Genomic DNA, 21,395 nt, shown 5'->3' with positions numbered 1-21,395 from the left:
CCCCCCGCCGCCGCCCCGGCGCGTCGCCGTGCCGGTTCTGGTCCGGGATGGGAAGCCGTGTCTGGGCAGCGCGCAGAGTTACCCCCCCGCGGCTCCGTACAGCTCCAACCCGTACAGCTACAACGGCTACCCGACCTACAGCTACAGCAGCCCGGCCTATAACAGCAGCTACAGCTGCCCCGCGCTGCCCCCGGCCTCCACCCCCAGCGCCTTCATCAACATGAACTTGGGAACCATGAGCGGCCTCGGCGGCTCCCCCCAGACCCAAACACACCAAGGGACAGCGGTCACGTCCTGCCAGGGCTCCCTGCAGGGGATCCGGGCCTGGTAGCCCCACCAGAACCGAACCGAGCTTCTTCGGTTTTGATTTTTGATCAACCCACAACTTTTTTTTTTATATGTACTCACTTGGATCTAATGCTTTAAAAACAGTATTTCATATAGATGTGCGTTTGGATTCACCTGTCGAGTTCCTGACCCGCTGGGTTCTGACCCAGTTCTTACTGGTGTTTTTTTTTATCGTTTTGGCACTGCGGAACAGAAGCGCAAACTGCGCAGTTGTTTGCGCTTTTCTTTCTATCTGTCTGACCCCCCCAAAAAGAAAAAAAGACCTAATTTTTTATATAATTGGTTTCAATGCCCTATCATTTTTTAAGTTGTTTTTAATTGTTTTTGCTTGAACAGAGAATTGTTTTAATCTATTTCACATCTATTCAAATAAACTAAAGATATTAAAGAACATGCGTTCTGGTTGTATGTTTGGGCAAAAAATAAGCAAAGACAGACTTTTTTTTTGCACATGAAATTTTAAAAATGGTGTCGAGAGACAAAAAAGAGAAACGTCTCAAATAAAATCACAGAAGTGAGGCAGAATATTAAAAGTTCCATTTCCATGTTAATCAGCAGCAAATTATGAGACAAATTTGGCACATAAACATATTAAGGGTGGGGGTGTGGGGGGCCCGGGCCACAGGGACTCTTTGTCCCGGTGCCAGGCGGCTTGAAAGGAGGAAGTTTTTTTTCTCTCTCTCTCCATTTGAGCTCCTTAAAAGGACGCGATTAAAGCAGCTAAAATACCCCCGAAGAGCGCGCTGCAGCCGGGCTGCAGGGGCTGCAATAATGGCTCTTATTGGACTGCGGGGACAAAAGGTGTGTGGTGGGCAGAACCGGGCCACTCAGCAAAGACAAAGGCGCACAGGGGCCAAGAGATTGACGTCCTAATATTCCCATTTGAGCGCCAGGCAGCGGCTTGTTCTGCAGAGAAGGGGACACGCAGGAAAAAATGTGCTCACTTTTGTTCTCCTTCAGGAGGGTTTTTCTTTCTTTCCCGCTCGGAGAAAAAGCTCCTCGAGCTCCCCAGCCGCGAGGCTTCGGGGGCAGCCGGGCTCGAGGTGAAGTCAGCGGGTGGGGGGCGCTTGTCTGAAAGAAGGGGGTATTATTGCTACAAGTTTCACCATTTATCCCCATGAGGAAAATGGACGGGAACATTTTGAGGAGAGGAGGGCGGGGGATTATTATTTCAGAATGAGGTGTTATTTCAGCCCAGACCGACCTTCTTCTCACAGGTAACACTTTAATTCTGCAGAACTTCTGATATCATGATGGAAAATAACAAACTATTTTAAATTTCCTGTCAGCACATATGAGTTAGGGGCCTTTTTTAGGGCCAGTTCGGATAAAATGGGACAAATAGGTTAGAACAGCAAATCCCCTTAAGGTTTTGTTGCTAATATGATCCCACACACTAACCCTGATATTTAACAAAAGATTTGATTTGTTAAAGGACACAAGGTTTTATAAAGTGTTGCTAAGTGAAACCATAAAAACTGGTTCTGCAAAACAAAATCAATTCCAGACTTAAGAATTTTACATAAACTTTAAAACAAAACAAAATGTTTTTAGTATTTTGAAAAACATTTTAAAATTAAAGCGTTTCAATTATACATTATATTTTATTTATTTATTTATTTATTTATTTATTTATTATTCTTTTTTCTCTTTAAAAGTACTTTTGATACTGGGTCGTGTTAGTATAATTTCACCTAAATAAAAAAAAAATAAAAAAAAATATTATTTCATTTGTTTGATTATTTTTATTAAAATGTGCAACATACATACATTTAAATTGCAAAATAATAATTTTCTTTTTTGGAAGAAATAAATACTCACCAAATAAATACTCAATTTTATTAATTTACAGTCAATAAAATAAAATAAAAACTTGGACTAGTTTTACTAGATCTAAAATCTAGAATCTAACCTAGATTAAGAAAGTTTTGGGTAATAATTTTTAAATTTTTAATTTTTAAAGATACCAATAGATTTTAAGAAGAACAATTGACTCAGTCTCAAATCCTGTATATTTTGTGTAAAATTAATTTTTGGTGCTTTCCAAACCTCTGTAACAAAGAAAATTATAATACATTGTTGGTGTTGCTTTTTTTGCTGCCAATTAGACAGCTTAAAATGACAAAATAGTGTATAGCTTATAATTGCTTATTGACTCAAAAATCACAAAAATACACATTATTAAATGGTAATATTACTGTAAATTAAAAAAAAAAAAAACTATTAATTCTCTAAATTATCTAAAACTGCAATGTAGACACTGTTTACAGTAACTTACCATCATCCAGCAGCTAGTAAATTTACATTTTACAGTGTAACATTTCAAACTGTGCTTTAAAAGATTTTCTGAAAATTATCTGCCTGAATCATCAGGTTTGCACGATGGAAGAAAAATGAAGAAAAAAAGAGAAAGAAAATCAAAAACCCAAACCTGGTTTAAAGGCTGCTTTGGTTGGAGAAGAATTCCTCGGAGGTCTTTCCGTTTTAATTAATCTGTGAATCAGCGTTGTTCTAAACTCAGAACAAACACACATTTCCTGCTTTCTGGGACAAACAGCTGTCCACTTATTTGCTGAAATTATTCGTGGAGAAGATAAATTGTCCAAAAGTTGTGTGAAACTTCAACTGGTAATGCAGCAATTGTTGTTTTCTCTGAGCAATAATTGTTCCTCTGGCCTGAGAACAGCAGCTTCCCAAAGACATCAGAAGATAATTACAGCCACACACCTCTGTCCTAATAGGAGAAGAGCTGCTGGGACATGAGGACAAACTGAGACTGAAGATAACTTGAGACTTGGGACATCCTAAGGCAAACAGCAGCTACTCAAAGATATCAGAGGATTTTTACAGCTACATACCACTGTCCACAAAGAAGAACAGCTGCTTGGCCATGAGGACAACATGAAACTAAAGATGACTTGAAATTAAGGACAATCTCAGACTGAGGACAGCCTGAGACTGAGGACAACCTTAGAGTGAGGACAAACAACAGCTTCCCAAAGACATCAGAGGATAATTTCAGCCACACACTCCTGTCCTAATAGGAGAACAGCTGCTGGGACATAAGGACAGGGAGGAACACGGATAGAGGACAGACAATTTTTGAAACATGAGGACAATCTGAGAACAAGTTGAGACATGAGGACAAACTAAGACTGAGAACAAGCTGAGGCATAAGGAAAAACTGACTCTGAGGACAACCTGACAGTGAGGACAAACTGATATTAGGGGTAGCCTAAGACTGAGAACAACCTGAGACATTAGGACAGACATCAGTTAAGGCATGAGGACAACCTGAGACATGCAGACAAACAGCGACTGAGAAGTGATGACAAGCTAAAACATGAGAAGAAACAGCAGCCAAGATATAAAGACAAACAGCAGCTGAGAAGTAATGACAGGCTGAGACATGAGAAAAAGCTACAGCTGGGACTGAGGACAAACAGAAACTGAGACATGAGAACACATAGTAGCTGAGACATGAGGACACATATCTGCTGAGACATGAGAACACATAGCAGCTTAGACAGAGGACAAACAACAACTGAGACATGAGGACAAACAGCAGCTGAGAAGTGAGGACAAACTGAGACATAGGAACAAACAGCAGCTATAACTACGGACAAACAGCAGCTGAAACATGAGGACAAACAGCATGTGAGATCTGAGGACTAACAGCAGCTGAGACGTGAAAAAAACAAGAGCTGAGAATTGTGGGCAAGCAGAAGCTAAGAAGTGATTAAACAGGAGCTGCGAAATGAGGACTAACAGCAAATGAGACATGAGGACAAACAGCAGCTGAGACATGAGAACAAACAGCAGCTAGGGACAAAAGGTGACTGAGACATGAGGACAAACATAGCCATTACATAAGAACAAACAGCAGCTGAAATTAGGGACAAACAGAAGCCAAGACATGAGAACCAACAAGAGCTTAGACATGAGGACAAACATCAGCTGGGACTGAGGACAAACAGCAGCTGAGACATGAGGATAATCAGCAGCTGAGACATTAGGACAAACAGTAGCTTACACTGAGGACGAACAGGAGGGACAGCTTCCACACAGACCTCTAGGTGGGCAGATTTACCTGCACAGCTGCTGATGGATTAGTTTAAACCACTATTTGTGAAAGACACTTTGAAAAGTGCTGATGCAACTGCTGCTCAAAAATCCAACCTAAGTTTGTAATAATTTCAGAAAAATGTCCACATTTTGGAGTTTGAACTGTATAAATGTAAAGAGAACCAAGATCAAAAGAAATGTTATAGCTGCTGCTAGTGGCTTAATATGGTCACCATGGTAATCACACACCTGTGTCTGTCACTCCCTGACTGCCAAGTTATTGAGAGGCAGACTGAAAAACAAACCTCAAACAAAAGTCACTGTACAAAACCTACAAGTCAGATCTTTAAAATTTGTGACCTGTGAGTGGCAGAGGAGGTGCTATGAAAAGTTAAAAAGGAGGTTAGCGAGAGTGTGTGTTGGCACAGCTTAACATCTGAACTCCACTGTGATGAAGCAAAAAATCCTAAACTGACCAAAACATTGTAAACTTTAAAGCGTAACTTTAGAAAAATGTTAAAAGATGTCATAAAGACAAATCATTTGGTGATAGTTTAATGTCTTGTGACATTAGTAAAGTCTGAATAGAGTTTCTATAGGTTGAAGTCGTTAAAGCCCACATTTCTTTCAAGAACTAAACGATTATTTGAAGATAATTTGAATAATTTATTTTTCATGAAAACAACAAATTTTAATTAAGGTAAGTATTTCAAAAAGTATAAAAGTGACAAATTCCAAAAGTTATAGCTCACATCTTCGGAATTAACTGAACATGTTGATACCTGAATGGTAAAAAAAATTAAAAAATAAAAACTTGCTGAAGGACTTGGATGCTGAAAAACATATGGAAGAAACTATAAACAGGAAAACAAAAATGTGAATGCTGACTCAGCATTCACACTATAAGGGTGCTTCAGTGCTTATGAATTGGCATTCTTAATAATTAATAGAATTCCTTAACTTCATTGCTTTCCACACACAGAACAGCAGCTCTGTTAAAGCGTGTTCAAGGTGCTGAACATGAAACCTGGTTTACTGAAGCCACACAGGTCAGCGACTTCCATGGCTCCTCTCCTCAGACTCTCTGTCTCTGCGCTCAGATTGAGATCTGTTGACCAGTTGATCTCCTGTTTGGGGACAAAATCAGCCTCAGAGTGTCTCTGATGGCCCCCTCCTCCTTCACTAATGGGGGATTCATGAAGAGGTAAACAGAGCAGATAAAGAGCCGCGGGGCCGAAGGATGGAGAGACTGGTGGGCGCAAATAAAGGCGAGACACTGAGGCGTCTGGCAGCTAAACATCTACAACCACTGCAACAACATCAACAACAACAACAACAACAATAATAATAATTTTAATAATTTTTTGACTAGCAGAGTAAAATTCTGGCCCCTGAGAATAATTTCTTATGACCCCTGATATCAAACATTTTCTGATTTTACAGTCATGCTTTACTAATAAAGTTTAATTACTGTTTTGTTCTTTCACAAGTTAAAGTTTGACAAACTAATAAGAAAAAAAGTACAACATTTTGTCAATTCTAGTTTTATTTCAATAACACATTCAAAATGACTAGCAAAGTGCTTTACTAACAAGCAAAACAACATAACACTAAATAAATTATAAATACAAAGAACCAAGAATAAAATGATAATAATATATGAATATAAAAACAAAACAACAGTACATAGGGACTAAAAACATTATTATTTTGCTCTATTTAAATTAAAAGTCAAATAAAATAGAGGAGTCTTAAGTGAGGATTTAAAAGCCTCTGAAGTCTGAGTGGCGAGATTTAAACAGTCCCATCAATTTGGAGCAGCAGGCAAAGTTCTGGTGAACAGTACCAACTACAACAAAAACAACCAGGTAAAAAATTCATCAATACAAAAACCTGTTACGTTTGTGTTTTAGTGCAAAATATGCTAAATTAATTTGACCAGAAGCTTTTATCTTACCTGCTTTCAGTTCTGCTTCATTTACCAAATAGTCAACAATTATGTGAATATTTAAAGTAGCTTCAAACTTAAATAAAACCAGAGATAGACAAAGTACTAAAATAATGTTGACAAAAGTACAGTTACTTTGTTAAAATTTTACTTAAGTACAATTAAAGTTACTACAATCTACTGAAGTAATAGTAGATTTACTTTGCATAAAAGTTACTTAGTTACTTTCTTACAGCAGAGAGCATGTCTCCTGTGGTGCACAAAGAACAAGATTTTTTTTTTAAATGAACTCCTAAATTACATAAAAAGCCTCAATCATGTGTTTACATGTTTTATTTTGCAATTACAAAATAAAACATGTAAACACATGATATTTAAAACACTTCGATAGAATAAATGATAATTTCAGTGCAGACCGTCCCACGGTGCTCAACTTGTTTAACAACAAAACATGTTGAACAAAGCAGCTGGTAGAAAACCTCTTCAATGACCTGTCCTGATCTGGATTCTGATCACAGTTTATTCTTGTGGCTGCAGTGAGACAGGTCTTACTCACAGAGACAAGAATATATAAACTTGACTTGACCCTTCGCACAGCCTATCATCAGTATTGTTTTAGTTCATATACTGTTATGTTTGCTGTTTTATTTATTTTAATCCAGTATTTCCGCTTAGTAATGTTAGAGGTAGTTTTTGAGACAACAGCAAATATAATCCATTGCAAAGAAAATTAATTTATACTAACTTGCTGTACAAAAAATATGAATAAAGCATTCACGGTTCCATAATAAACATTTATGCACAAATTATTTTTTTGTCATTTCCTGTAAAAATCCAGAACAGTCTGTCGCTACTATTTTGTTATCCTATTTTCACCAGAATTGAATTGACCTGATGACTTTGGTATCCAGTTTGTTGTCAATAAGTCTCGTAATGTTACTAATGTGAACACACAACCAAAATTCTAAATATTTTGAATGCAAAGATATAAGTGTCTTGTTTAGTTTTTAGATCGTTCTTTGTCTTTGTTTTGTTGTTTTCTTTCTTTAATAAAACAGTAGAAAGGCTTGGTTCCATGTGTAAAGCTTCTTAGGTCTTCCATCAAATTGAAGATTCAAAAGAACATTGTGGTTTCCAGCTTCATTGGGTAGACAGCTAGCTTTAAAGGTAATGACGGTTGCTAGGTAACGAGGTAGCGTGGTTGCAAGCTGCAGCCTCAGTGAGCTCCTGAAACCCAGAAAGCTTTTAGGTTGGAGGCAGTCTGCCATAAACTCTTTAAAAATATCAAACTTGGTTCTAAAAAATCTGCTATGAGTAAGAAGTAAACTAGTCCAGGTTTGAAGTGTATAAGCATTTTAGTTTCTAAACTACAGATTAATGATGTTTAATAGAGTGAAAATGAGGCGGAATCGCTCTTTATTAAGGCTTAACAAATGTCAAACTTTGTCTCAAACATTCTGCTATCAGAGTTTAGTAATCCTGTCCAGGTTTGAAGTGTGCAAGTATTCTAGTGTTTAAACTAGAACAAGTTAAAACTACTAAATAGAGTGAAAAATGAGGCGGAATCGCCCTTTAGCCGATCCTCGAACCAGAAGCAAACTTCAGCCTAGTGTCAAGCTTTTATTATGGTACTTCCTGTTTCAGACATAAAAAACTAGCATATTAGCTAAACATTTAGTTTCAACATTTAGCATTTAGATTTAACATATAATATTTAGATTTAACATATAACCTTTACATTTAACATTTAACATTTAGATTTAACATTTAACATTTAGATTTAACATTTAACATTTAGATTTAACATTTAACATTTAGATTTAACATTTAGCATTTAGATTTAGATTTAGCATTTAGCTGTAATTACATGTAACTAGCTAAATGTTGTAAAAGGTGACATCAGAAAATCCACACTACATTTTTAAACAGTGTTCGAAGCTAAATGTGACTAAATTTAGGCATAAATATTGAGCACAAGTTGCTTTACAAACGGCGCCCCATACATTCGCCATGGGTTTATTTAACAGAGAAGCTCTTCCTTCACACCTCATCATCACTTCTAGCTGACTCTTACACTGGTTGACAGGTGCTATGGTGCCTCCTCCTGATTTTATTTTCTAGTTTACGTTTTGGATTTCAAATGTCACTCAGTATAATATAAAACATACTCAAGTAAAAGTATACATTTAAATATTTACTTTAAAAGGTAGAAAGTACGCAAAATTATGCTCAATTACAATAATGTGAATAAATTGAATTTGGTACTTTCCACCTCTGAATAAAACTATCTGAATGTGTATGTACTGTTTTATTTGTTTTTTATTATTATTATTATTATTATTATTATTATTATTATTATTATTATTATTTTAAGTCAACAGAAAACTACAAAAAAAACAATAAATCCCAGCACTTTTTTATCTTGAACTCCGGAAATTCAAGTTTAACTTCAGACTTTGTTGTTTTGTTTCCACTTTCATCACTTAATGTGCTTAACTGTCAGTAAAACAGGGTTTAAGTACTAATGCACATTTACAGTAATTGATATGATATTTTCTGCAGATGTGTTTTCTCCTTTGTGAGCTGCAGTCACTCACATTCTGATCACACACACACACATACACACAGACCTGTATGTGTTGCTGTTGGCCTGTTAGACCTTCAGAGTTTCCACATGGATGCCAGCTCTGTTTTTGTGTTATGGAGGGTATAAAGGGTTGGCTCACATTTACACTTTTGATTTTGCATGACCTGATTTTATACCTTGATTTTATCTCTACTGATTCAAGTCATTGAAGGAGATCTGGGGGGTTTTATCACAACTATATTGAGATAAAAATTCCACTGAATGTAATTTTTTCTCTACATCCTAAATAAAATGTCACCAATGAACTTCCTGATCGATAAATCAGTTGTATCCAGCTTTTATTCTCCTTTTAATTTCCTTTTGGGATTAATAAAGTATTTTTGAATTGAATTGAATTACAAGATCAGTATGAAGGTATTTTGGTCCTTTCGTCAGGCTCTGATAGTCGATATGTTGTTGTTGCATCTGAACCCACATCATGAAAAGTCAACATGAACCAAAATAAGAAACGAGAGGAGTTTACAGTGAAAATGGACAAAATATTTTCCAGATTTACAGTCCTCCCAGACATGGATAAACTGGAGTGAAATGGACTATTGTTTCTCTTCTCATCCAAGAAGAAAAAGAATATAGAAAGCCCCTCAGATGAGAGGTGAAACATCTTCAAGAAATGAAAAAAAGGACATTTTTCTTTGAATCAACTTGATAGATTCTAAAGAAAAAAATATCCCATTTATTGTAAAACACAGCCAATTTAGTTAATATTTTCCAAAGTAACTAAAAAGTAGAACAAGTAAAACTATATTCTTATTTCCACTGGCCTCCCCCGCTGACAGCCTATAATACGCTCCAACTGTGTGAAGTGAGATTCTGTATCTTGGATAAACACAGTCATAAATTCTTCTAAAGTTGTCAACAATGAAGATTAATCCTCAGTAAAAATGTGTAACTACATTTTAGATTTATGTAAAATAACTGATCTAAAACCTGTCGTAGACTCCATGATGTGAATAAAAACCTCGACGCAGCTCTTCAAACAGCTGTAACTCACTGTGATCTCTGAGGACGAGTGGATAAACCTGGTGAATTCATCCTATTGCTGAACAATGTTTATTGGATGTATGAAGTAGCCTTTTATGTTCCTCCACATGTTCTGCACTGCTGGGTTGTTGCTCTTCCGTAGAACATGAAAACAATAAAAACAGTGAGACTGTCTCTGTGTTCCTGTTACCACACCCACACCCTGCTGCACATTTCTATATGTGCTGCTGTTTCCACTCTTTATGATTGGTCTTTAAAAAGAAACACTACACCCAACCCCACCGCCACCACCACCCCAGTCAGTGGACGGTTATTGAGTGCTCAGTGCTGGCAGGCTCAGACAGGCTGGGTTCATATGGAGACACTCCATCTCACGCAGAGAGGGATCCAAATGTACCATCACTACGTCTAATATTGCAACAACTGGCTGCCACCATTAAAGGTGATAGCCATAGATCAGCTGATTTGGCTGCAGCCACTGAAGAGCAAATAAATCATCTGCTTCTCTCCTTAAACATCACCTCGAAGTAAAGGCAAAACCCAGACGCTTTATTTAGCGACTCTAAGAAACAAAAATAAAGGTTGGAATATTCCTTCCCAGTAAAGTGGGTCTGTTTAGTCCAAAATCAGTTCCTAACGTCCTGAAAAAGAGTTGCCGTCTGACCCTGTTCAGACAGAATAAAACTTGTGTCACATTACTGCAGCTCCCCATTCTGAAAAAGAGGAGTTTCTTATCGCAGCTCTGAGTTTTTAAATCCTAACTGTGATGCCCCCTCTCTTTGCCCTTTTCAGAAATTTTAATAAAATGCCTTTTTTGTTGGCTTAAATCAGTGTTTCTGCATCTTACAAGCTATGGCTGTGACAACAGTGTTAAAAGACGGCTGAGTGGTAAAGGTTTTTGTTAAAGGTGATATTTCATTTGTGAACGATTAATATCCCGCCTGTTGTAGATAGTTTTTTGAATGACTTCAGTTAAATTCTGACCAGACTGATAAACTTAATCTGAAGATTAAAACTAATCTAAATCCAAAAGACCAGTGTTAAGCTCCAAAGTGTATCAACGTCATCTTAAAACAACTCCCATCTTTAGAATTTCACAGTAGTTCATGACAATGATTTTTTTACAAACCTTCACACTGCTGTCAGCATTACAACAGAAATATTATAAAACATTATAAAATCTCTACAGTAATTGACCTCAGGATGCACCAGAAGTGCTGCTGCTGCTGTCATTTGTGTTTATAAATACCCACAGAATTCTAATAATGGTGTAAAAGTTAATATATGTCTATCTAGACAGACAGACAGATAGATAGATAGATAGATAGATAGATAGATAGATAGATAGATAGATAGATAGATAGATAGATAGATAGATAGATAGGTAGATAGATAGATAGATAGATATTAAAATATAAGGTATTTAAAACATAAGGTATTTAAAACAGATATGATATTACGTCTTCATAATTTTTATACATAGTGCACTTTAAAATGTCCAAAATATCGCTTTAGTATTCATTTAGGAGCAGCTTCCATTTAAAGTGATGTACAAGTTTGGTGTCTTGCTTTAACTCTCCTGAAGCCCTCATGGGAAGAGAAGCCCTTGTAACGTCAGGTCCATTTGACACAAAGGCCACAGGAGGGTCAAGACTGCTGCTGATATTCAGGCTGGTGAAGCGGGGACCAGAACCAAAGCTCTGACTGGTGATAGATGGCTCTGTCTCCTGAACTTACTTCAAGTTTGGGCTGTTTTACTTTCAGAGACGTCGGTTTTGCCACTGCTTCCACTAAATGTTACTGCATTAGTTGCTGGTGCTGGTTCTGTTAAATAAGGAGGACAGCTGGATCTTTTCATGCACTGCTGTGTTTTATAGCAAGATTTATGCCAGCATGATTACTAACATTAGTTGTTTTGTCTGGAAGAATGAAGCAACTCAGTGCAAACTGTTTTCCAAAGATCAGCTTGAGTGAAGTTTAACAGAAGAATCTAAGCTTTTGTTTAACAGAAATAATCTTGGCAGCTCAATCCTCTGAGCGAATGGGGAGGCCTGAGATTTATTTACTTTTATTTAGCTTCCACCATATAAATGGCTCCCCAAGAGAGAAATGGTTTGCAGAAAGTTTTAAGACAGGAGGATTCCTCCTTTTTGGACATTCAGCTTCTCTGTTTCATCAAAATTTGACAGAGTCAAGCTGTGCAAACAGCAGCTACCGTCTCTGAACTAAAGAGATTGCATTTTGATGCAGCGTGAATGGCTTTGCTGAAACTTGCTGAAGAAGCTAAAACTGTTGTTAAAGTTGAAACAAGCAGAACAGAGGGTAAAATGAGCAGAAAACTGGGTGAAATTAGCTAAATACAAGCTAAAAGCAGCAGAACAGTAGCTAGAAACTATAAGGAGCAAAAACAATAGTTAAACTTAGCACTAAAAGTAGCTAAACATGGTAAAGTTAAAATTAGCATAAGAGTAGCGGAAATTAGCTAAACAAATGCTTTAACGTAAGGCAGATTTGCAAAAAACAGATGCTAAAGCAAAAAATAGCAATACAGAAGCTAAAATTAAAATTTGCAAAATAATACCTAAAATTAGAAAAATTGTAACTTAAATGAGCAATACAGATGCTAAAGCTAAAATAAGCAAAACAGTAGCTCAAACCTAAAAGTAGCCGAACGGCAGATAAGAGCTAAAAGATGCAGAAGATCTGCTGAAGCAGTTTTGAAAGAGAAAAATGGTTTTGAAGGAACTGAAGTGATTTTATGGGTTTTTTATGAGGAAATATTTGTAAAAAAAAAATTATAATAATATTTAGAAAAACAAGAAGTTATTGCAACCTAGTCCTGATTGAGCTGAATGATTTTATAGATGAATGATTAAAATAGCACAAAGTGGTAGTAGTAGTATTTTGACACACGAAAAACACTTTAAAGAGGAAAACAGTGGTTTGAATGCTGACTCAGCATTCACAACTTTAACTTCTGATTGTAAGTGCTTGATATGATATGTCTGACATCATATCTGCAGCGGTTGTATCAAATCACTGCATCTACCTGGGTGCTGATCTCTGTGATCTCAGCCTGCAGGAGTTGAGCTCTGCAATCAGATATCCACCAATTGAAAAGCTGACACCTACAAAACTTCTGTGAAAGCACTGTTTGGATTCTGCACAGTGTCTTCTGCACGCTGACGTCAGCTTCATAGATTTTGCAATTGATGGGGATGTTTGGAAATGTGTTTCGAACCGGTTTCCCGTGTCCTGAGGTGGGAGACAGGAGGAAGGGCAGCCAAGAGAAGGACTCCGGCTCGTCCATCAGCCAGGAAATCTAAATATTTATCCTGTGAACCACATTTATCCACTCACTGGTGCAGCTTTCTGGGGCTAAAACATTACGTTTCTGGGAAGATGCACAAGTACACAGTGTTTATCCAGTGCTACCCCCAAAGATTTGTCCTAAACTGTCAGGCTTTGTAATAACACCCATAAATTGTGACGTGTGTTTCACTAAAAATCATTAGAATCGTTCGTTCGAGTCCTGAACCAGCTGGGAAAATCTGAGCTCAGGGGAACAGACATTGGGAAACTTAAAGACAATTATTTTTTTTTAAAAAGCTACATGACAAACACTTTTATGTGAAGCTCCTACACCCACAGGGCCTCCGAAGGTATGAGAGCTTTAAAAGTTCATTTTGAATTCAGGCTTTCATCCCTGAGCAGGGTGTGGTTAAACTCCAACACAGCACACTCAAGTGGGTGGTAAAGAGTACAAAGCCTTCAGTAAATACAGAAGACTATTAAAGAAATGCATGCTGGATGAAGTCTGAACAGATTCTTGCATTTATTAGCTCCCGCCGCTGAAAGGTGAAAGGCAGGCGGTAATGTTTTTGCTCGCCTGTGTGTGTTTGTGTGTCTGTCTGCTAGCAAGATATCTCATGAACCACTGGATGGATTTTAATGAAACCTTCAGAAAATAATCACTGGATGTACATCTACAACTGATTAACTTTTGGGGTCAATCCAGTTCAAGAGGGTCGTCACAGCTAATCAGCACTAGACAACACAAAAATGGCTATGACTCAGTCAGTTTTACAGATATTGATATTTGATGTGGTAGTAGCTGAGAGTCATTCACAACACATACGCTGAGTGTGACATCTTGCAATATTGCATGAAATTGCACACACATTTTCAAAGTTTGACTATAAAGGGTACAACTCCATCATCTTTCAACATAAAAGCTTAGTCTGAAACTCTGGCGTGAGTGGTCAGATTTTCTTTACTACTGGAAACATTTGGAGTTTTGAGCTCATGTTTTTCTGTCACACCACCTGAATTCAACAATTATTTAAAGAAGCATTCTAAAAAAAACATGGAATATGCATGGTTTTCTGCCTTAGTATTTTATTGAATGCGTTTGTTCTGATGCAGCTGGTTCTGGATGTTGACCTGTTAGCTCCACCTGCTAACACCACCTGCTGTTTGACACAGAGTAGTACATGTGGGATTAAAGAAGCCTTTTTCACTATTTTTCATTCTGAAAATAGTTTGTGTAAAGCCATAAAATCTAATTTCCCCCCTAAAAACATTGTTGGTACATTTTTATTTATATACACTATACAAATATTAGTTTATATTGCATTTTGAAATTGTATAATTTTATTTTTAATAGTTAGGGCAGAAAGAGAGGGAAATTTATATAGTTCTATGCAAGGAAAAAAACATTCTCCTGTTTTAAATCATAGAGACCTTTGAGGGTGTCTCAATTATGTATAAATAAACAAATAAAAGTAAAACTATAAGTACTGTACTCTGACAGCACAAAGTTGCCTGAGGCCATTGGCTTATTAAAAAATTGTAGGATCCAAATTGTAATCTGAGTTAGAAGCAAAATTTTAATCACTTGTTTTTCATGACAACCCCAACATTTCCCGAAAGTGTCATCAAAATCTGTTCATTAGTTTTTAACTCATCTTGCTAACAGACAAACAAACAAATCAATACTACAGAAAACATAACCTCCTTGGGGGAATATGTCAGCTACTTAACAATAAATAAAGCAACCTGTTTTATAATGCAGTGGCCCCTGAGGGCCCAAAGATCACAGCATCCAACATTAACTTTCAGCTTTGTTTTTTGAGAGATTTCTCCACATTCTTTCAATTTCTTGTTGATATTATGATCTCTAAATGATGGCATATTCATATTCATCCCAATGTTCTGGTGAGGAACCTTATCCTGAAATTGTTCCACTATTTTACTCCTAATTTTAACAGATCTTGCACTTTTATGTCAGATTGCACATAATGTCATTTTTAAGATGTAACCAAATTGGCTACAACTCATCATAATATGACTTTAGTTTAAAACTCTGGTGCTTTCTTACAAGAAATGCGAGGCCTTTATTTGCTTTAGTTTAACAAATAAATTCAAAATGCATGTGTCCTCAGGCTAAATAAATTATGAATGCGTGAGTAATCTTCAAGAAATTCACCAATTATTATAAGTTTTTATTAGTATGTTTACATTTTAATGTATAAGAAAAACACAACTTTTATTAAAGTAGGCAACCTGCCACATTCCCAAACTGTTAATTAATACTAATTAATACTGCTTCCATTGATCCTTACATTTATGTGAAGAGGAGTTTCATCTTTATTTTTGAGAACTGCAGGCAAACCATCACCAAGAGAAATCCCACATTTAGTTCTACTCACATATTTGGCATTGAACCAACAGGAGGGAGGATGGTGTTCGTCCCTGTTTTGTCTTGAAGAGCTCAACAGATAAATTTACTCTCTGGGTGATGGTTAGTGCGACCTGGGGAATGTGATCACCTCATTTATCTTTGTACTTTAGCTACACACACACGCCAGGTGTTGACCTTGGCTCTGACCGGGCACACTGCCGGGTGCCCCCAAGATAAGGTCGTGACCTCACTTGTCGAGATCTTCCTGTCCAACTAAATGGCTCCCCTTGCATTTCAGATCACCGCCACAGAACAACAGCAGCAGAACGAAGGTAGGGCCGGGTAAAGTGACATGAAAGACATGAAAAGGCAGCAGTTTTGCTTGTAGGCTGCAGGGAATGACAACAAACGTGGGGCCTCAAGTGAAACAGGATCTGATGTGTAGGGATGGTGGAGACCTGCCTGTCAGTTTAATGTGGGCTGACAACCTAAAGGAAAAGTGTGATCATCAGAGGGGGAGCGCTTAATGTCCCTCTCTCAGCTCAGAGACATTTGTTCATTTTTTCAATCTTTTGCTTTGTTCTGGTAATCATTCAGAGTGGTCTTGGGTTAACTAAAAAAACAGAAAAAATTATTTCCAGTGTCATTTTTGTTTTTTTAATTTGTCAAAGTAGAAAAGATATTTTATTTTGAAAACTATTGGGCCATTATGGTTATTTAGCCTTATCAATGAAAAACTGTTTAGATAAAACATAAAACATAGACTGTTTCATACAGCTTTGCTAACAAGGATATTCAAAACCTCTTCCTGAGATGATGTATCATTCTGATTTCTCCTTCCAGCATTTTAAAGCAGCTTGTCCTGCAGAAAATAAACAGCTTCAAGGACTAAAAATGGATCAGTAGTAACTGTAGATTGTTACACATTTGCTGTTTGGCATCAGGCTTTGAGGATCAATAACAGCTTTTAAAACTAACCAAGCATTGGCTAACAAATAATGCTGATGGTCAGGGAGTTGTATTTAATGATGAAAATATGTAGCTTCAGCTAAGAACCCAACCATTGAATATATAACAAACATTGTCTATTATTAAAATCACTTGTTCAATTATTACCATGAGGCTGACACAACAATCAGAACTTTTTTTTCTTAACATTTTTTTCCCAGACAAAGGCCCTGACTCATCAAAAAAAGGTTTGAGGCCCACTTTTGCGTCAAGACCCACCAAATGAGAATTTCTGTAATCAGTGAATGGCCAAATATAGTCAACTGAGCTTCTGTGTGAACAATTCTTTCATAAGCTTTAGAACACCGGTTAAATATTTCTAAACCACAATCCAGCAAAAGAAAGGCCTGAAAATGTCAGGAAATGTTCATCACATGTACATGTACAACTGACTACCATGTAGAGCCAACCCAATTCAAGATGGCCACAACAGCCAACTGGGCTTAGAAAATACAAAAATAATTAAAATTCAGTTGTTTTTCAAGATATTGAGCAAGAATTTGGTGTGACAGTAGCTTAGAGGTATTCACAACACAAATTCTGAGCATGTTGTACAATATTTCAACCTGGAGAGACTCACGACAAAGAGAAGCTGCAATTAAATAGTTTTATTTGACATGAATGACATAAGATATTTGGCGCTCGGACCTCGGCGGAAGACGCAAGTGTCGACAATAGCAATGCGCTTCGAGGAGAAGCTCAGGTTGAGCATTAGAGCTGTCTTCCCCGGGCCGGACACTGGTGGTGGAGGTCGAAGAGGGAAAGAAAGCTTGAAGGATCTGGGAAACTGGGGGTGGAGAAGGGGTGGAGGTGGGTTGAAGTTCAGCCGGTGAACGGATAGGGCCATGATGAAGGTCCTTTTGAACGAAGGCTTGCTCGCTGATTGGATAAGCTGGAGGCGCGGTCGGATGCTGATTGGATAAGCAGGAGGCGCGGTCGGATGATGATTGGATAAGCTGGAGGCGCGTCAGATGCTGATGGGCTGGAATGGAGGTGCTCGACGCAGTGCTTAGATGCAGGTAAGGCTGAAGCAGGTCTTCCAGTCTGAATTTACGCCTAGGCTTCATCTTTTATAAAAATGTTTGGCATTAACTGTCAGAGTCAAGTAGTAGCTGAGGGTTATTCAGGTAATCTTGTGATATTGCATGAGATTTCGCATAAAGCTATTTTAAGGGTTTAACCAGAATGGTTTAAACTCTGAGACATCTTGGTGGTCATGATGAGCTTAGCTAATATGAAGCCCTAGGCGGAAATTCAACCTGTAAGACTGTTCCGGCATCCCCTGCATCACCTGCGCCGGATTTTAGCACGGGCTTACCGGGGCTGCAGCCCGGGGCCCCGGTGCTTCGGGGGCCCCCAAGGATGTTTTGTTTTTGTGAATGGATAGTGTCAGAATTTAACCAATGACTAAGATGATTTTGAAACGTCCATCTTGAATGCTTGCTTATTATTGGTCCACTTTTGACACATCTTAGCATAGGGGAGGAGCGTTAGTGAATGTTTTTCTTACAATGGCGGACAACAGAAAATATGACAGTGGAGCGCAGAAAAGAAGGAAGAGAAAAGAAAAAGAGTATTGCGACAAAGAGGCAATGCACAAAATGCCTAAACTGACAGGCTTTTTTAAACCTGTTAGCGGAGATGGAGCAGAACCATCATTACCCCCCACTCCTCAAACCGTTAGCTTTGCTAACACCGGCGGATTTGCTAACACCGGCGGCACTACGATCCTGCCAGAAACTTTAACCGTGGCTGAATCGGTGGCTGGACTGGCGTCTGTGGATTCAGAGTCGGTGGAAGCGGGATCTTCTTCTGCAGATGGAACGAAGACTGTGGATCCGTACAGTACCGACCCTGCGCATTGGGGGGAAATTGACGAGTCCGTGCGGGCTTACTGGGCTGAGCGAGGACCGGGGAGCTGTCAAAATATGAACGTTAGCTTTCAAGCCTCGGAACGGGTGTACAAGCATCAAAAGCGTCTCTTCTCCAAATCTCACTTTAAACGTAAGATGGCAAATGGTGAGTACGACAAAGTACGACAGTGGCTGCTTTACTCTCCATCCGCCGGAGCTGCGTTTTGTTTTGCATGCCGCATTTTCAGTAATGCTAACACTCAGTCAAGCTTTGAAACTGGTTTCAGTGACTGGAAGCACGCAACTGAACACATGAAAAAGCACGAAAACAGCGAACATCATAGAAAAGCAATGCTGACATTTGTATCACTTGCAGCAGCCAGCGGGAGGATAGACACAGAACTGCAGAAACAATTTGAATCTGAGTGTGCATATTGGACTGAAGTGTTGAGAAGAGTTGTGTCTGTTGTCAAGTTTTTAGCAGAGAGAGGACTGGCTCTTAGAGGAGCCAGTGACACATTTGGCCGAACTGATAATGGGAATTATCTGGGAATACTGGAGTTAATCAGCGAGTTTGATCCTTTTCTGAAGTCTCACATAGAAAAATATGGAAATGCAGGTGCAGGGACACCATCATATCTTTCTTCCCAAACATGTGAGGAGTTTATTCAGCTGATGGGTGATCGTGTTCTATCAGAAATAGTGAGTGAAGTAAAAATGGCAAAATACTTCTCAATCTCTGTTGACTCCACGCCAGATGTGGCACATGTTGATCAGTTAACATTTGTGTTAAGATATGTGTCACCTGAAGGACACTCTCAGGAACGCTTTCTGAAGTTTCTACCAATTGAAAGTCATACTGGGGAAGCTTTATGTGCGTCTGTACTCAAGGTTTTGGAAGAGATGGGGATTGACATTGCGAACTGCAGGGGACAATGCTATGATAATGCTGCCAACATGTCAGGAGTATATAAAGGACTACAAGCACGCATAAAAGAACTTAACCCCCTAGTTGAATGGGTTCCATGGGCTGCACATACTCTGAATTTGGTTGGAGTTAATAGTGTTAACTGCTGTTTTGAGACAGCTGATTTTTTCCAGTTTGTGCAAAACTTATTTAACTTCTGCTCTAAGTCAACAGCAAGGTGGAAGGTGGTGACAGATGGACTGCAGCCTAATGCAAACAAGCGCATTGAAACATTGAAGTCCCTTTCGAACACTAGATGGGCTGCACATGCAGATGCCACACATGCAGTGCATATTAACTATGCAAACATTCAAAAATCATTGAAGAATATTGTAAATGACACAAACCAAAATGCAGCAATAAGAAATGAAGCAAGGTCACTTGATAAAAAAAATGGACAAGCTTGAAACAGCTTTTATGTGTACATTTTGGCATAGCATTTTGCAGCGCTTTGAAAAAGCAAGTGCAGCTTTGCAGTCTGTGGAACTGGACTTGTGTACAGCTGTGGATTTGGTGGGATCCTTGCGGGAGTACATTGGAGGTCTGAGAGATCAGTTTGAAAGGTTTGAGTCTCAAGCAAAGCAGTTGTCTCCAACAGTTTCACAGGTTTACAGAGTTACTGCTCAAAGACAAAAAACTCCAAAAACATTTTTTGGAGAGAGCGCCACCTCAGAGGTTGAGTTATCAGCTCAACAAAAGTTCTCCACCAGTGTTTTTTTGGTGGTTGTTGACAGATTGCTTTCTGAAATCGATCGCAGGTATGCTGCATATGATAACCTCAACAACACTTTTGGCTTCCTGAACAATTTTTCTGGTTTTACTGTTCCAGAGCTAAGAAACAAAAAAAAGTCTGATAACCCTTTCACTCCTTACTGAAAGGGCTTGGTATAACTGGTTAGGGCAGTGGTGTCCAAACTTTTTGATATGAGGGCTAAAATTGTTATGTTGAAAGAACTTTGGGGCTGTGAAAGAATTTGAAAAGAAAATTGGTCTTTTTTAAAGTTTATCTGCTAAACTAAAGTAATAATTTGAATGATTGTAGATACAAAACAAAGTTTTTGCATGTCTGCATTATAAGACAGGCTCAAATTTTCTAACTTTTCGGGGTTGAGTATTGTTTTCTTATGTGGGTTACATGGTTTGTGTTTGAGTAAATGTAGGTTGATGTTTGTGGTTCTAGTTCCTCCAAAGCTAAGATGAATGCTAAAGTGTCATTAATAAATGAAAATCTGTATTTTGTTCTTCATATTTTTTAAGATGTTATCTGTAAAAAAATCTTGGTCTAGAAGATGAAAATTGTCCATCTGCACCCACCTATGCTTGTATTGAGAACAGGGGGCCGTAAAAAGTCCTTCAGAGGGCTTTCTGAAAACTATGGTATTGCCTGATCTCTTTTTTTCCCAGAAGATATTTGTTTATATCCATGTTCTGTCTGACTGTCAAAGAAGCACTTTTTTGACATTTATTTCCTCCACTATCTACCAAGAACTTTAAAACCAAAGAAAGAGTTTGAGTTTTGATATCTTCCACTTGTACTAATTTAGACTTGTAAATGCTGGAAATATTTGTACAAACATTGTTTGCTTGCATAGCTTTGTAAAAGTATATTTGAGCATTGCACTTTCTTGCACTCAATCTGTTTTATAGTTTGTGTTGAAGTCCATGCAACAATAGCTATTCAGTGATTTTATTTTGTGATGCAAGCATCATATTCTAGTTTCAAACCCTAACATGTGGTTTTGTCTTTCTAGAAACCAGTTCAGGGATGTTTGTAGTTTGTGACAACTGGCTTATTAAAGTTGTAAGTTGTGAAAACCTACTGTTCCGTCATTTTCTGCTCATCATCTCAACCAAAACAAACTATATATATATATATATATATATATATATATATA

General features: G+C 37.9%; 1 protein-coding gene across 1 annotated transcript in view; it reads left to right on the top strand.

Moving 5' to 3' along the window:
* The window catches only part of LOC108247447 (homeobox protein Nkx-2.3-like), a 3,269-nt gene extending 2,572 nt beyond the window's left edge, over nucleotides 1–697 (top strand). The window contains exon 2 of the mRNA XM_017435579.3: nucleotides 3–697. Coding sequence (XP_017291068.1) covers nucleotides 3–331 — 329 coding nt within the window. The 3' untranslated portion in view covers nucleotides 332–697. The remainder of the gene's footprint in view (nucleotides 1–2) is intronic.
* The last annotated feature ends 20,698 nt before the right edge of the window (nucleotides 698–21,395 follow it).

Source organism: Kryptolebias marmoratus, linkage group LG3, assembly GCF_001649575.2.
Source record: "Kryptolebias marmoratus isolate JLee-2015 linkage group LG3, ASM164957v2, whole genome shotgun sequence".
Lineage (NCBI taxonomy): Eukaryota > Metazoa > Chordata > Actinopteri > Cyprinodontiformes > Rivulidae > Kryptolebias > Kryptolebias marmoratus.
This window is presented reverse-complemented; position numbering and strand designations above follow the sequence as displayed.